Source organism: Gopherus evgoodei, chromosome 4, assembly GCF_007399415.2.
Source record: "Gopherus evgoodei ecotype Sinaloan lineage chromosome 4, rGopEvg1_v1.p, whole genome shotgun sequence".
Classification (NCBI taxonomy): Eukaryota; Metazoa; Chordata; order Testudines; family Testudinidae; genus Gopherus; species Gopherus evgoodei.
This window is the reverse complement of record NC_044325.1, coordinates 70,491,947-70,508,871: the sequence shown is the minus strand read 5'-3', so window position 1 is coordinate 70,508,871 and position 16,925 is coordinate 70,491,947. Positions and strand designations below refer to the sequence as shown.

The window sequence follows — 16,925 nt, the reverse complement described above, 5'->3', positions numbered from 1 at the left end:
ATGTTTGCAAATAACAACCATTTCCCTCATAACCCAGCTTCTGCTTCTGAGTCATCCTGCAGGGAAATAATCATATTTAATGTTGCTCATTCAAATCCAGCCAAGATCAGTAGTGATCAAAAGTTACCACCATTTGACATCTGTTCAATGGCCCACATGAAATCAATCTGGTGGAGATGTATGACAAAATCACAACCCACACCCATGTTGGACGGCTTAAAAAGAGTACCCAGAATTCAACAGACCATGGAAACTAAGCAACTTCTTCTTCCTAATGGTGTGTCCTTCTGTGCCTGGGCTGAGACACACAAGGCATGAGTCAGGGTGTGTGGAAAGGTTAGACTGTTGCTATCTGGGCTGAACCTGGTCTCTGGATAGAGGATTAGATCTCCAGGATGCATATAAAATATTGATACTCTAATGTATGAGCTCTTACGGAAATGATTGTGATATTAGCAATGTAGCAATTCTTTAGGACTTCACTGAGACTGAAGCTGGCTGTGAGGAAGAAAAAAAAACTTGGCTAAAAAAGAAATATAATGAAGTAAAAATGCCAAGTGAAAGTATGAAGAATGCTTTGATTGATCTTGAAGACAGATTTTCAAGTTTTTCCCAACATTAAAGTTTAACTCCAAGGCAACAATTGGCTTCAGGAAAGTCAGTAAAATCTCTGAAGCAACGTAACCAAGAGAGCAAATCCTCTGAATTCCTAGATCAACTCAACTTGGCTACAGATTGGATTGTTACTGAACCCTCAAGCTTCAAACTGCCTTTTTTCAAGAGCTTTGAATTTTGTAACAAATCCAACAGAATGATGGTTTCCCCTTTGCTACAAGCTGTTCTGAGAAAAGAAACCCTTTCTCCTGGCTCTTAAACAAAAGACTAAGGGCAGTGTTATTATCCCAAGGAAAACTGATTCCTATTCTCAAGGCTTTGATATGACACTTACACTCCAAACATGACTTGGAGAGCTTGGACATTAGAGTGCTTCCTCTCTGTCAGGCCATTCATATCCTTAAAGTCTCCAGGAGACTGGGTGAGTCACACAAGAATCTGACTGTATGTGGCTGATAGGCTGAAGGCCTTGCTATTAACCACGGGGCACACCCTGTCTGTGCCCACCCAGTAAAAGCCAAGACTGGCACCATTTTGGGATCTCAATAAAGAAAGCAAATTATCAGTTGATTTCTGGCGAGAGAGTGAAAAGACATCAGGGCAAACCACACACAGTGGTGCCTACCTCTTACCACAGACATGAAATCAGATGGAAATGTTTTATCTTGTGCCTTATAGCAAGAGACTTGTGTATACCTATTCCACCTGAATGGATGTACTGGAGAAAAATGAAAAGACCAAAACCTTTCAGATTAGAGGAGCGAGTAGCACAGCAGAGCACAGACACATTACTTTGCATAGTACAGTAATTTTGTGACATACATAGATTTGGCCAAATTCACCTCATGGTGTAAGCAGATACAACTCAATTAACTTCAGTTAATCCACTTACATCAAAGCTGAATCTGCCCCTGGAGACTCAGCTGAGACATACCCCTAACCCCATAATGATTTCACTTGTGACCCACTCTGGAGGTCTCAGAAGGTGCAGGGCTAGTGGATTATTCTCACTGAGCCAACCTATCTTCTTCAAGTATTGCTCGGGGTCCAAGAATGTTTTTACAATCTTGTTACTTGATGTCCAAGGAAGAGGGGAGTGAAGCAGAACATAAGGGATAAGAATGAAAGGTTTTCAGGGGCAGCTTCTTTGAAAATGCAGGGAGGGTCAATGTTCAGGGGAAAGGATGGCTTTGGGGATAGGTGATGTATTATATAATATTTCATCTTAGTACTCACAAAGCTTTTACTATCTGACGGCTGCTCAGCAGCTACATAAAATGCATCAGTCTGCCTCCTTGTGGGTAAACTGGCACCCTTTCTGACTACTTCAGCAGAAAGGTTGACTATACAGAGGCTGAAATGATTTCTCACCCTAGAAGGGTGATTATCCCAGGTCTGGGTTGAATTGCACTGGCAGGGCAGTGTTGCACTGCCACTACCCAGGCTATATGTTCTGTAACTACGAAAAACTTCCGTTTCCGGGGTACCTTTCAAACTCAATGAAAGCAAATTGAACTGTAGACACACACTGTGCTCTGGTTAATTTTCTTAAGGCCAAAATGCATATTGCAATATTGTCACATGCATCTTAGCTGCAGCTGGCCTGACAGCTACTTTCTAGTAGAGCATGGAGAACCAGGAAGATGGATGGGGAGAGAGACTGGAGCATAACACCACTCCAGGAAAACTTCATGTTCATGTGAGAGGTGTGACAAGAGGACACCGACAGGAAGAGAGCAAGCGAGAGAGGGAGGCTCAGGAACATTTGCTGTGAGAATACTGTGACAGTCTCTTGAAATTAATCGAGGCAGCCTGAGGCACAAGGGGGTTTTCATTGTAACAGGCCCAACAATGCATTCACCTTCATGGAAAGAATGAGAGTTGAAGAGCACCTGGATCAACTGGGCAGCTTTCTCTCACAAACCTTTGATTCAGCTGCACTAGGTGACAGGAAGGGGATACTTCCTGTCCTTTCTCCCTCTATGTGACTGCTCTGTTATGGACAAGATGTACCTCTGACAGCTGGGCAGCTGAGAATGACAACAGCTATCCAAAAGTCTGTCCTGGCAATCAAAAGCCTCCTTTAAATACCATGACAGGCATCAGGGACTGATGAACCGGTCTTCAAAACCGAGAACCCACACAAACCTTCACACAGACTCCAATGAACTTGAACCTTCAAGGGCCAAAATCAGACATGGTGTAACCAGCTTTTTAATTCAGTCTTCAGTGGAGTTCCTCTCAGTCTCAATTAGGCTCTGCATGTTTTTAGGTTAGAAACGTTTAGTTAACCTCTCCTGCCTGGGTTCAGACTGGGCCTGGGGGCACAAGTACCAGAAAAAATGTGACAGAGCTACTTCTGCCCCGACAGGAAGCATCGTCAATCTCCCCAGAGATCCCTTGTTCTTGTGAGATTTCCAGCCCAGATCACAGCTGACCCAATACATTTCACATTTACAAGAAGCTTCAGGTAAGATTCCAAGCACTCCACTGCCAAGCAGCCTGCCCTTGAATGACTGAGGGAAGAGAGGCCACATGCCCATGCAGAATTTGAAAGGGCATGGCTGCTGCAGCATCTCAGCTTAGACATGGGGAGCTTTTCTAGCCGGGTAGCCTTTTTACCCCTATAAGAGTTTTAATCTTTTAAATATACAGTATAGACAAATCTCTTCACTAAAAACCACACATGCTGATTGTTCAATTTGTAATTTCAAATCTGGGGCAGCCAAAGTGTGGCCCACAATGGCTGCCTTCAGCTTTTTGTAGGGAAGTTCTATCCACGCTGATCGGCTCAGGAGGCAGCATGGCAAGCTGGAATCTGTAGTTGTCATGGGTCCCACATCCACATGGACAATAAGGGCATCTGCTACCTCCTCTATTTTATCGAACATAAATTGGGCTCTGGCACTTGCCAATGTAGCTCTCAGAAGGCACTGTTTAGACTCTCCTACTTTAAATATATGCTTAATAATAATCACTGGTTTCGGAACTCCAAAGGGAGGGCAAGCTCCACTTAGGAGCAACTTAACATTGCCTGAGACTTTCTGGAGTAAGCAACAGAAGATGAAATGAATAGACACTGATCTTCTCCCAAAAGACTTTATGTTCATGACGTTGCTAAATTCTCCATCTGACAAATGGAGAGAGTAATCTATAAAATCATTTTATTTGACAGTGCCTCCGCTTCAAACACATAAGGAAACAACTGGATGTTTATTTGATTAATGTGCTAGAAAATACTGAGTATCTGTGTCTCTGCTGAGACTCTCATTTGTAGGAATTATTGCTGTGGAGGCTAAGAGGATGCGTCTGTGTGATTTTTGGATGGGAAATAAAACTGAGCTCAACAAAATTGTGTAAGTCAGGAAGTGAAGAACAATGCATCTAATTGAAATGGTGGCCGGGGGGGGGGGGGCATTACAGCAGGTAGGGAGAATGCAATTACTCAGTATGGAATGAGGCCAGGGCACCAGGGGTAACACCCCTCACCTTCTGAAAAGTACCATGGAATCTTTAATAACAAGTCATCATCACTGGAGTTTTTCATCCTTAGGCTTCAAGTAACACAACACAATCCCAGGAATGTAGTGCCATCACCATGTTTTCTAAGTAGCTCCCTTGGCATCTAGGTGGTTATCATGCTATGGCTTTCCAAATTTTAGTAGGGCACTGCAGATAGAGCTCAGTCCTCCTGCTCTGAGACCAGAGCTTCTACCACCTGAGCTAGCAAAGAATTTCTACTTCTAGCCATGATGCATGCCCAAAATTCATACTCACTCACTCACCCTGTGATAGGTACCCTATTCTCATTCTCTTCTCACCTTCACGTGTCATTTGTCTCAAATTCACTTCCCTTCTACTCCAACCCAGTAGTTAACAATGCCCCACATCTATTCCCACCCACCCACCTTCCAGATGACTTGCCCCAAGCTCATCCAACTCCAAATACAGTATACTCCCCTTTATCTGAATGGCCGGGGGGGGGACGTCATCTGAAACTTTGGGATAACTGGGTGTTTGGATAAACGGACGTTTATCTTAACTAACATAGGGCTACATGGGGGCGTGCTATAGATTCAGATAATTAGGATTTTTGGATAAAAGGACTTCAGATAACTGGAATTATATTTTATACATTTCCACTCAACCATACTCCCATGTGCCAAACCATCCCATTGCATTCCCCTTGTCCACTCTCAACCTTTCTCCCTTGACACCTCTCACTACTGGCTTGTTTGCTTCTAATTACAGGCATGCTGCTGGCTATTCCTCAGCTGCCGTAGGCCTACAGGGTTCAACAAAAGGCAGCCGCAGCCTACACTGAGGGCTGAACTGGTCCCCGGCAGCTCTGGAATAGCAAGGCACATGCTGCATCCATTGGTTCCTGCCTCCATGGTCCCTGCTTATCTTCCCTTCCAAACCCTCTCTGCTCCCGCCATTCTCTGTCACTCTTGACAATACTGTCCTCCGGTCACTCAGGCCTGTTATTGGGTGTTATCTTTGACTCTTCCTTTGATTTACATATTCAGGCTGTGTCCAAATTCTGCCCCTTCAGCCTCTGTAGCATTTCCAAAATTCAACCTTTTCCCTCTGCCCAGGTCCTCATCTTCTCCCATCTTGATTGCTGTAACAGCCCCTCTGGTCTCCCTGGAGTCCACATCAGCTTCTCTTGTCCACACAAAACTCAGCTGCTAAGATCATCTTCCTTACCATCACTCTATGTCTCCATTCTATTTGAATCCCTCCACTCATTCCTCATTTTCCATTATACCATGTTCAAGCTCCTTGTCCTCATCTTAAGGGCTTTCAAAACTTTGCTTCTCCCTATTTGTTGGCTCTTGTCCTGCATCACATTACCTCAGTACCCTTCATCTACAGCCCTTTTCATTGGGCCCTACTGTAGTATGCCTTGCATAGGAGAGGAAGCATGGTCCAGTAGCTAAAGCACAGCAATGGGAGTCAGGATACCTCTATTTATTATATTCCCATCTCTGCTTATTGCCTTCCCAAAGGAGCTGTGAGACCCAGATACTATTAGCAAAGCATTTTGAGATCCTTGGATGAAAGTTGCTATGGAAGCACAAAGTATTATTACAACTGCAGTGAGGAAAAGGAATAGAGCACATCTGAGCCCTGATGAAGGACATGCAGTGGGCTCTTTCTGCTTCCTACTAGGGAGTTAAAGAGGATTTGTCACTGAGCGCAGAGTTTATTTCTAGTGCAGTGCCCATTTCCCCCTCGCATCCAGCATGTGCCATCTGCTGTAGTCACTATTGTTCCTACTGGTTTGTCACCCTGGCCCCTGCTTTAAAAGGAGCTCTGAGAATCTCTATGTAAGGGGACTGTTGCCCCCTTACTAACATTCAGTGAGGGTGTTTTCAGGGCCGGCTCCACGTTTTTTGCTGCCCCAAGCAAAAAAAAAAAATTCCCGCACCCCCTGGCCCCGCCCCAACTCCACCCCTTCCCCCAAATCCCCGGGCCTGCCTCCTCGCCCTGGCACGCCACATTTCCCCTCCTATCCCTCCCTCTCAGGAGAAGTGAAGAGGTGGCACACTCGCAGGGGGGGAGGTGGAGGTGAGCTGGGGGGGAAGCGGTTCCTCTGGCCCCCCCAGGGTTACTTCCTGCGGCTCTCCCCGTGCCCCCCCTCGCCGCAGCTCACCTCTGCTCCATCTGCTCCCCTGGGAGTGCTGCCACCACTCTGCTTCTCCCCTCTCCCTCCCAGGCTTGCCGCAAAACAGCTGATTCGCGCGGCAAGCCTGGGAGGGAGGGGGGAGAAGCAGAGCGGCGGTGTGCTCAGGGGAGTAGGTGGCAGTGGAGCAGAGGTGAGCTGGGTGGGGAGCGGTTCCTCTGCCCCCCCGGGTTACTTCCTGCGGCCCTCTCCACACCCCTCACTGCTGCAGCTCACCTCTGCTCAGGGCAGGCTCCTGGCTTTTTGCGCCCCAAGCAAAAAAAGAAGACGGAGTGCTGCTCCTTGGAAAGTGTCACCCGAAGCACATGCTTGAAGCGCTGGTGCCTAGAGCCAGCCCTGGGTGTTTTGGTTGGCTAGCACTAAGAGACTGGGGAGAGGCCAATGCTCCTGGTCAGCCTCAGCCTCTGAGCCTGATTGACAGGGCAGGCAGGCTAATCAAGGAGTCAGGAGGCCAGGGGGGCCCTGTCCTCCATGTGAGCTGGAATTGCCTGGGTCAGACAGAGTGGGGCCAAACTAAGGGGAAAGCAAGGGCCCAAGCTGAGCTGGGGAGCAGAGCCGTGCCAGATCCAGAGGGGCTAGAGACAGCCCAGGGAGAGCAGATCCAGTGCTGGGAGCAGAGCTGCAGCCACAGAGCCAGAGACACAGCCCAGGGAGAGCAGATCCAGTGCTGGGAGCAGAGCTGCAGCCACAGAGCCAGAGACACAGCCCAGGGAGAGTAGATCCTGTGCTGGGAGCAGAGCTTCAGCCACAGAGCCAGGTGTGGTGAGCAACTGGGGCCAGCCAAGGGGGGACCTTGGGCAAAGGGCCCAGAGCAGAAAGACACCCCCAGCCACGGGTCCTTGCAGGCCAGACTGGGAGGGGGCTCTTAACCCGATGGGGGGCTGACACTGGGAAGAAAGGTCCCACCACCCAAAGCCCAGAGGTGTGTGGCCACCACCATTGCAAGTATCCAACCCGCAGCATCTCTGCAGCACAGCCAGGGCCTGAGAAGGGGACTGGGGACAGACTATGAAGTGCCCTGATGTCCACAGACACTGTTTGTAATGTTCCCTGCCACAGAGGAAGGTGATGTGTTTTCCTTTAACCTTTCCCATTTTTCCGTATTTTTTTTAATTAATTGTTAATTAAACAATTTGTATTTGCTTTAAATTGTATGAAATGATCTGTGGTCAGGGAGGTGCCCTGTGCAGAGAGAGTACCCCAGAGTGGGGACACCCTAGCTCTTGTCCTAGGTGACCACAGCAGGGTTGGGGTGTCATAAACAGATAGCTAAGGGTTAATGTCTCTTTCACTTGAAAAAAAGTAACCTGAAGCACCTGACCAGAGGACCAATCAGGAAACCAGACTTTTTCAGGTCTGGGTGGAGGGAAGTTTGTGTCTGAGTTCTTTGTCTTGTGTCTCTCTCTCGGCTATGAGAGGATTTCTGTTTCCTGCTTTCTAATCTTCTGTTTCCAAGTTGTAAGTATAAATATAGTAAGGCAGTAAGGTTTCTATTGTTTTCTTTTGTATTTACCTGGGTATAGTTGCTAAAGTGTTTTGAATTGTATTCTTTTTGAATAAGGCTGTTTATTCATATTTCTTTTAAGCAATTGACCCTGTATTTGTCACCTTAATACAGAGAGACCATTTTTATGTATTTTTCTTTCTTTTTACATAAAGCTTTCTTTTTAAGACCCGTTGGAGTTTTTCTTTAGTGGGGAACTCCAGGGAATTGAATCTGTGCTCACCAGGGAATTGGTGGGAGGAAGAAGTCAGGGGGAAATCTGTGTGTGTTAGATTTACTAGCCTAACTTTGCATTCCCTCTGGGTGAGGGGGGAAGAGAGATTAGCCTCTCGGTACTTCTGTTTTCCAAGGCTGGAAACGGGGAGGGTGGAATCCCTCTGTTTAGATTCACGGAGTTTGCTTCTGTTTATCTCTCCAGGAACACCTGGAGGGGGGAAGGGAAAAGGTTTATTTCCCTTTGTTGTGAGACTCAAGGGATTTGGGTCTTGGGGTCCCCAGGGAAGGTTTTTTGGGGGACCAGAGTGCCCCAAAACACTCTAATTTTTTGGGTGGTGGCAGCTTTACCAGGTCCAAGCTGGTAACTAAGCGTGGAGATTTTCATGCTAACCCCCATATTTTGGACGCTAAGGTCCAAATCTGGGACTAGGTTTATGATATGGTGGCAGAGGTGGGATAGATAGAATCCAGAAGCCAGTAGGAATATTATATTTTTCTTTTCTCTGCTAGGGGCTTTTAAGCAGAGAGGAACAGTTTGGTTTTAAAAGGAACCAGAGAGAATTTTTTTTTCTCTGCTCTCTCTTGCAGTTTCTGGCTTGCATATTAAGCAAGGAACCATTAAGCTGTGACAAACAGGCCTTTTGTCAGACAATAGCACTCCCATTAGGAGGCAAATACCAGCACTATACACATGCAAATAAAGTGGTTTTTCTGGTTTACTTTACATTGAAAAGATTAGCTAGAGGAAGAAAGGGAAAAAGGCACTGTTGCTAGGCAGACCCCAGGAGGCAACAGAGAACCTGCAGTTCAGAAGATAAACACCGGAGGGCACCCCAACACAATAAAACAGGAACCATGACTTCCAAGGAAAAAAGGGAGGCAGAAGGACAAATCAAAGAAGCTGAACACAGGCGACAACTGGAAAAAAGACAAAAAGAGGTGGAGCTGAAAGAAAAGGAAGAAAGCATCAAACTGGCAGCCTACAAAAGAGAACAAGCAGCCAACGAGGCAGCCCACAAAAGAAAACAAGAAGAAGAGGTGGCCCACAGAAGGAAACAAGAAGAAGAAGAGGTGGCCCACTGCCGAGAAATGGAAAAACAACAAAAAGAAAGTGAAGAGAAGGAAAAACAGAGAAAACATGAACTGGACTTGGCGCAAGCTGGGCTGCATGCGCCAGCCAATCCTAACAACCCTTCGCCAATTAAGGTTCCACATCACAGAAAATTTCCCACCTACAAGGCAGGTGATGACACTGAGGCCTTCTTGGAAAATTTTGAAAGAGCCTGTCTTGGGTACCGCATCTCTGAAGACCAGTACATGGTAGAATTGAGGCCACAGCTCAGTGGACCTTTAGCAGAGGTGGCAGCTGAAATGCCTAAGGAGCACATGAACGACTATAAACTTTTTCAAACCAAGGCCAGATACAGAATGGGGATAACCCCGGATCATGCCCGTCGGCGTTTCAGAACCCAAAAGTGGAAACCAGATGTGTCATTTCCCAAACACGCCTACTACGTTGGGAAAAATTATGAGGCCTGGATATCAGGACACAATGTTAAATCCTTGGAAGAACTGCACCTCCTCATACAAATGGAGCAGTTCTTGGATGGTGTTCCTGAGGACATAACACGGTACATACAAGATGGAAAACCCAAAAATCTTGCTGAGGCGGGGGAGATTGGAGCCAGATGGATGGAAGTGGCAGAAAGCAAGAAAGCTACTGTCAAGGGGAACGAATACCCCAGAGGGCACACCGACCATAAACCCTACCACCGAGGACAGCCAAAAACCCCACCTACAACCCAAGTAAAGTCACAGGCACACTATTTTTCCACATCACCAGTCTCCAGTAACTCACCTCGACCCAGTGACCCATCAGATGGAAGATGCTTTAAGTGTAATGAACTGGGACATATCAAGGCCAACTGTCCAAAGAACGCCATCCGAGTGCAGTTCATTACACCACCATCACACCAAAGATCCCCAGGCCCAGATGCCTCTCAAATACCCTTAGAGCGAAGGGAAAATTTGAGAGTGGGCAGAAAGAAGGTTACTGCATGGAGAGACACGGGGGCACAAGTGTCAGCTATCCACCAATCCTTCGTAGACCCCAAATTCATCAACCCAAAGGCCCAAGTGACAATTTACTCCTTCATGTCACAAGCTGTAGACTTGCCTACAGCTAAACTGCCTGTCCAGTACAAAGGCTGGTCAGGAATGTGGACTTTTGCAGTTTATGACAACTATCCCATCCCCATGCTACTGGGGGAAGACTTGGCCAACCAGGTGAAGCAGGCCAAGAGAGTGGGAATGGTTACACGCAGCCAAACCAGACAAGCTTCCAAACCTATTCCTGTTCCTGAGCCGTCCACAGAGGCCCCGTCTGTGTTACTAGAGACCCAGACAGAGGTAGTGGACCCAGATTCCATGCCAACCACTGAAACAGCCACAGCACCTCCAGTCCCAGGCCCGGAACTGGAACAGCAACCAGCACCAGCAATTGCAACCACATCTTCAAACTCAACGCCAGTGGGCGCCAGCGAGCCAGAACTGGCAGAAGCAACAGACACCCATACCCAAAAGGTTCAGCCAGAGCCTGAAATACCCTCAGGTGCACCAGCGGAGAGCGGTTCACCAGCAACGGAAACAACCCCATCAGCTACAGCGCTTCCAGAGGGACCAAGCCCAAGTCCACAGTCTGAGGAAGAACTGGTGACCCCAGCCTCAAGGGAACAGTTCCAGACTGAGCAGGAAGCAGATGACAGCCTTCAGAAAGCTTGGGCGGCGGCATGGAGCACCCTACCGCCTCTCAGCTCGTCTAATCGATCCCGGTTTGTTATAGACCAAGGACTTTTATACAAGGAGATTCTTTCTGGTGGACACCGGGAAGAATGGCAGCCGCAAAAACAGTTAGTGGTTCCAACTAAGTACCGGGGGAAGCTCTTAAGCTTAGCCCAGGATCATCCCAGTGGCCATGCTGGGGTGAACAGAACCAAGGACCGGTTGGGGAAGTCCTTCCACTGGGAGGGGATGGGCAAGGATGTTGCCAAGTATGTCCGGTCTTGTGAGGTATGCCAAAGAGTGGGAAAACCCCAAGACCAGGTCAAGGCCCCTCTCCAGCCACTCCCCATAATTGAGGTCCCATTTCAGCGAGTAGCTGTGGATATTCTGGGTCCTTTCCCAAAAAAGACGCCCAGAGGAAAGCAGTACGTACTGACTTTAGTGGACTTTGCTACCCGATGGCCGGAAGCAGTAGCTCTAGGCAACACCAAGGCTAACACTGTGTGCCTGGCCCTAACAGACATTTTTGCCAGGGTAGATTGGCCCTCCGACATCCTTACTGATTCAGGATCTAATTTCCTGGCAGGGACCATGCAAAAACTGTGGGAAACTCATGGGGTGAACCACTTGGTTGCCACCCCGTACCACCATCAAACCAATGGCCTGGTGGAAAGGTTTAATGGAACTTTGGGGGCCATGATACATAAATTCGTCAACGAATACTCCAATAATTGGGACCTAGTGTTGCAGCAGTTGCTGTTTGCCTACAGGGCTGTTCCACATCCCAGTTTAGCGTTTTCACCATTTGAACTTGTGTATGGTCACGAGGTTAAGGGGCCATTACAGTTGGTGAAGCAGCAATGGGAGGGGTTTACGCCTTCTCCAGGAACTAACATTCTGGATTTTGTAAGCAACCTACAAAACACCCTCCGACACTCTTTAGCCCTTGCTAAAGAAAACCTCAAGGATGCTCAGGAAGAGCAAAAGGCCTGGTATGACAAACATACCAGAGAAGGTTCCTTCAAGGTAGGAGACCAGGTTATGGTCTTGAAGGCGCAACAGGCCCATAAGATGGAAGCATCATGGGAAGGGCCATTCACGGTCCAGGAGTGCCTGGGAACTGTAAACTACCTCATAGCATTTCCCAATTCCTCACTAAAGCCTAGAGTGTACCATGTTAATTCTCTCAAGCCTTTCTATTCCAGAGACTTACAGGTTTGTCAGTTTACAGTCCAGGGAGATGATGCTGAGTGGCCTGACGGTGTCTACTACGACGGGAAAAAAGACGGTGGCGTGGAAGAGGTGAACCTCTCAACCACCCTGGAACGTCTGCAGCGGCAACAAATCACGGAGCTGTGCACTAGCTTTGCCCCATTGTTCTCAGCCACCCCAGGACGGACTGAACGGGCATACCACTCCATTGACATGGGTAATGCTCACCCCATTAGAACCCCACCCTACCGGGTGTCTCCTCACGCCCAAGCTGCTATAGAACAGGAGATCCAGAACATGCTACAGATGGGTATAATCCGCTCATCTACCAGTGCATGGGCATCTCCAGTGGTTCTGGTACCCAAACCAGATGGGGAAATACGCTTTTGCGTGGACTACCGTAAGCTAAATGCGGTAACTCGTCCGGACAACTATCCAATGCCACGCACCGATGAGCTATTGGAGAAGTTGGGACGTGCCCAGTTCATCTCTACCATAGACTTAACCAAGGGGTACTGGCAAATACCGCTAGATGAACCTGCCAAGGAGAGGTCAGCATTCGTCACCCATGCGGGGGTGTATCAATTTAATGTTCTTCCTTTCAGCCTTCGAAATGCACCTGCCACCTTCCAGAGGCTGGTAGATGGTCTACTAGCAGGAATGGGAGAATATGCAGTTGCCTACCTCGATGATGTGGCCATTTTTTCAGACTCCTGGCCCGAACACCTACTACACCTGGAAAAGGTCTTTGAGCGCATCAGGCAGGCAGGACTAACTGTTAAGGCCAAAAAGTGTCAAATAGGCCAAAACAGAGTGACTTACCTGGGGCACCAGATGGGTTGAGGAACCATAAACCCCCTACAGGCCAAGGTGGATGCTATCCAAAAGTGGCCTGTCCCAAGGTCAAAGAAACAGGTCCAATCCTTCTTAGGCTTGGCCGGGTACTATAGGCGATTTGTACCACACTACAGCCAAATCGCTGCCCCACTGACCGACCTGACCAAAAAGACCCAGCCAAATGCAGTTAAGTGGACTGATGAGTGTCAAAAGGCCTTTACCCAACTTAAGGCAATGCTCATGTCTGACCCTGTGCTCAGGGCCCTGGACTTTGACAAGCCATTCCTAGTAACCACGGATGCATCTGAGCGTGGTATAGGAGCAGTACTCATGCAGGAAGCTACGGATCACAACTTCTATCCTGTCGTATTTCTCAGCAAGAAACTGTCTGAGAGGGAAAGTCACTGGTCAGTCAGTGAAAAGGAATGCTACGCCATTGTGTACGCCCTGGAAAAGCTACGCCCATATGTTTGGGGACGGCGCTTCCAGCTACAAACTGACCATGCTGCACCAAAGTGGCTTCATACTGCCAAGGGGAACAACAAGAAACTTCTTCGTTGGAGTTTAGCTCTCCAAGATTTTGATTTTGAAATTCAGCACATCTCAGGAGCTTCTAACAAAGTAGCTGATGCACTCTCCCGTTAGAGTTTCCCAAAATCCAGTAGTTAAAAAGTGTTCTTAAAATGTAAAAGTCTGTTAGTTATATACTTAGTGGTATATGTAACTTTCCCATTAGAGTTTCTCAGAATCCAGTAGTTAAAAAGTGTTCTTAAACTGTAGAAGTCTGTTAGTTATATACTTAGTGGTATATGTAACGGTGCATGTGTTATATTAATCTGTTTAGTTTAAAGTTCTAGGAGGAAATCGCCGCCAGTGAGCTTCCCCACTGTCTGCAATTTGGGGGGCGTGTCATAAACAGATAGCTAAGGGTTAATGTCTCTTTCACTTGAAAAAAAGTAACCTGAGCACCTGACCAGAGGACCAATCAGGAAACCAGACTTTTTCAGGTCTAGGTGGAGGGAAGTTTGTGTCTGAGTTCTTTGTCTTGTGTTTGTCTCTCTCTCGGCTATGAGAGGATTTCTGTTTCCTGCTTTCTAATCTTCTGTTTCCAAGTTGTAAGTACAAATATAGTACGGCAGTAAGGTTTCTATTGTTTTCTTTTGTATTTACCTGGGTATAGTTGCTGGAGTGTTTTGAATTGTATTCTTTTTGAATAAGGCTGTTTATTCATATTTCTTTTAAGCAATTGACCCTGTATTTGTCACCTTAATACAGAGAGACCATTTTTATGTATTTTTCTTTCTTTTTACATAAAGCTTTCTTTTTAAGACCTGTTGGAGTATTTCTTTAGTGGGGAACTCCAGGGAATTGAGTCTGTGCTCACCAGGGAATTGGTGGGAGGAAGAAGTCAGGGGGAAATCTGTGTGTGTTAGATTTACTAGCCTAACTTTGCATTCCCTCTGGGTGAGGGGGGAAGAGAGATTAGCTCTCGGTACTTCTGTTTTCCAAGGCTGGAAACGGGGAGGGTGGAATCCCTCTGTTTAGATTCACGGAGTTTGCTTCTGTTTATCTCTCCAGGAACACCTGGAGGGGAGAAGGGAAAAGGTTTATTTCCCTTTGTTGTGGGACTCAAGGGATTTGGGTCTTTGGGTCCCCAGGGAAGGTTTTTTGGGGGACCAGAGTGCCCCAAAACACTCTAATTTTTTGGGTGGTGGCAGCTTTACCAGGTCCAAGCTGGTAACTAAGCTTGGAGGTTTTCATACTAACCCCCATATTTTGGACGCTAAGGTCCAAATCTGGGACTAGGTTTATGATATGGGGGTCGAGCCCCCCAGGAATCCTGGGCCTAGCCTTGTTCAGGCTGCGAGGACTCTGCCAGACAGGAGAGTGGAAGGGGAGGCCTTGAGAGCAGGGAGGTCTCTGGGTAAAGGAAGTGGGAGCAAGGACGCAGATCCTTTCGCAAGCCCACTTCACAGGGGTAGTGCATAAGCCAGGAAAGTTCCCCACAACAGCGGACCATTCCGCTGCTTACATCTGGGGCACATTCTCTCCCACACTAACACCCCTTTATGCCATTTTGGATGCATAAAGGGGGTCTTCAAGGAGGTGAAAGAGTCCCTAGAGCAGGAGAGGCATAGGCACCCTACATTGCTGCCCCTTTGTAAGCAACAACATAGAGAAGCGGGGCCGGGGGGTAGGGCGGGGAGGCTCTTGGGGAATTGGCCAGAGCATTCGGCAGTGCAGGTGAAACCCAGAGAAACCTAGAATCTGGGAAGTGTAAAGGTAGCTTTTCACCAACCTTCTCCTGGGCTGCACCACACCACACAGAATCTGCCCCCTCTCCTTACACTGAGTGGGGGTCAGAGAAGCTCATGCATCAGTCTCTCTGAAGCAGATGGTTATATAGAGTGAGACGGTATATGCCGATGAATACGCACTTCGTCGGATGCATCCAATGAAGTGGGTATTCACCCACGAAAGCTCATGCTCCAATACGTCTGTTAGTCTATAAGGTGCCACAGGACTCTTTACTGCTTTTACAGATCCAGACTAACACGGCTATCCCCTCTGATATTGTCATAAACAGATAGCTAAGGGTTAATGTCTCTTTCACCTGAAGCACCTGACCAGAGGACCAATCAGGAAACCGGATTTTTTCAACTTTGGGTGGAGGGAAGTTTGTGTCTGAGTCTTTGTTTTCTGTCTGCCTGCTTTCTCTGAGCTTTGGAGAAGTAGTTTCTACTTTCTAATCTTCTGTTTCTAAGTGTAAGGACAAAGAGATCAGATAGTAAGTTATATGGTTTCTTTTCTTTGGTATTTGCATGAATATAAGTGCTGGAGTGCTTTGATTTGTATTCTTTTTGAATAAGGCTGTTTATTCAATATTCTTTTAAGCAATTAACCCTGTATTTCGTCACCTTAATACAGAGAGACCATTTGTATGTATTTTTCTTTCTTTTTTTTATATAAAGCTTTCTTTTAAGACCTGTTGGAGTTTTTCCTTACTTCAGGGAAATTGAGTCTATACTCACCAGGGAATTGGTGGGAGGAAGAAATCAGGGGGAGATCTGTGTGTGTTTAATTTGCTAGCCTGATTTTGCATTTCCTCTGGGTGAAGAGGAAAGTGCTTTTTGTTTCCAGGACTGGGAACGGAGAGGGGGAGTCACTCTGTTTGGATTCACAGAGCTTGTGTCTGTGTATCTCTCCAGGAGCACCTGGAGGGGGAAAGGGAAAAAGGATTATTTCCCTTTGTTGTGAGACTCAAGGGATTTGGGTCTTGGGGTCCCCAGGGAAGGCTTTTCAGGGGGACCAGAGTGCCCCAAAACACTCTAATTTTTTGGGTGGTGGCAGCAAGTACCAGGTCCAAGCTGGTAGCTAAGCTTGGAGGTTTTCATGCTAACCCCCATATTTTGGACGCTAAGGTCCAAATCTGGGACTAAGGTTATGACAGATATATGCTGAGGAAGTTGCCTACTTTCCCATTGTACACTGCCCTCACACAAGACCAGGGCCGTCTTTAGGCCTATTCCACCAATTCCCCCGAATCGGGCCCCGCGCCCAGTGAGAATCCCTTCCCTGGCTAGAGGTGCCTTTTTAATTTTTACTCATCCGGCGGCACCCCAGGTCTTCAGCAGCACTTCGACGACGGGTCCTTCAGTGCCACTGAAGACCTGAAGTGAGTGAAGGATCTGCCGCCGAAGTGCCACCGAAGAACAGAGCACCGCCCAGTGAGTACAAGCCCCACGTGTTGTTGTTTTTTTAAGTCATTCCTGTCGGGGCCCCATTGAAACTGTTCAAATTGGGCCCCCCGCTTCCTAAAGCCAGCCCTGCACAAGGTTGCTGCGTCATCGGTTGAAAACAGGCAGCCCTGCTTGTAATCCTATGTTGCCCCTCCACCCCTCTGATCTGTGCGTGGCTCCCTGCCTTAGGGAGTAGAGAACCTTGCCATCTAACCTGGTTGGACGGGAAGAGATTGCTCATGTTGTACCAGGTCTCAGTAGGAGGAAGAAAGAAATATTGACAGAAAAAGCAATTTGCTTGTGTGTATTCCCCTTGTAATCTTGGCTAATT

At 47.5% G+C, this 16,925-nt stretch overlaps 1 protein-coding gene across 5 annotated transcripts in view; it reads right to left on the bottom strand.

The window, feature by feature from the left end:
- SLC8A3 (solute carrier family 8 member A3) overlaps positions 1-16,925 on the bottom strand; it is a 209,190-nt gene that overhangs the window by 55,503 nt on the left and 136,762 nt on the right. The window contains exon 1 of one of the 5 annotated variants that reach the window (XM_030559685.1): positions 6,275-6,321. The exons of the other annotated variants lie outside the window; for them this stretch is intronic. Within the exon in view, the coding sequence (XP_030415545.1) occupies positions 6,275-6,285 (11 nt within the window). The 5' untranslated portion in view covers positions 6,286-6,321. Of the gene's footprint in view, positions 1-6,274; positions 6,322-16,925 lie in introns of those variants that run through there. 5 annotated transcript variants of the gene reach the window in all.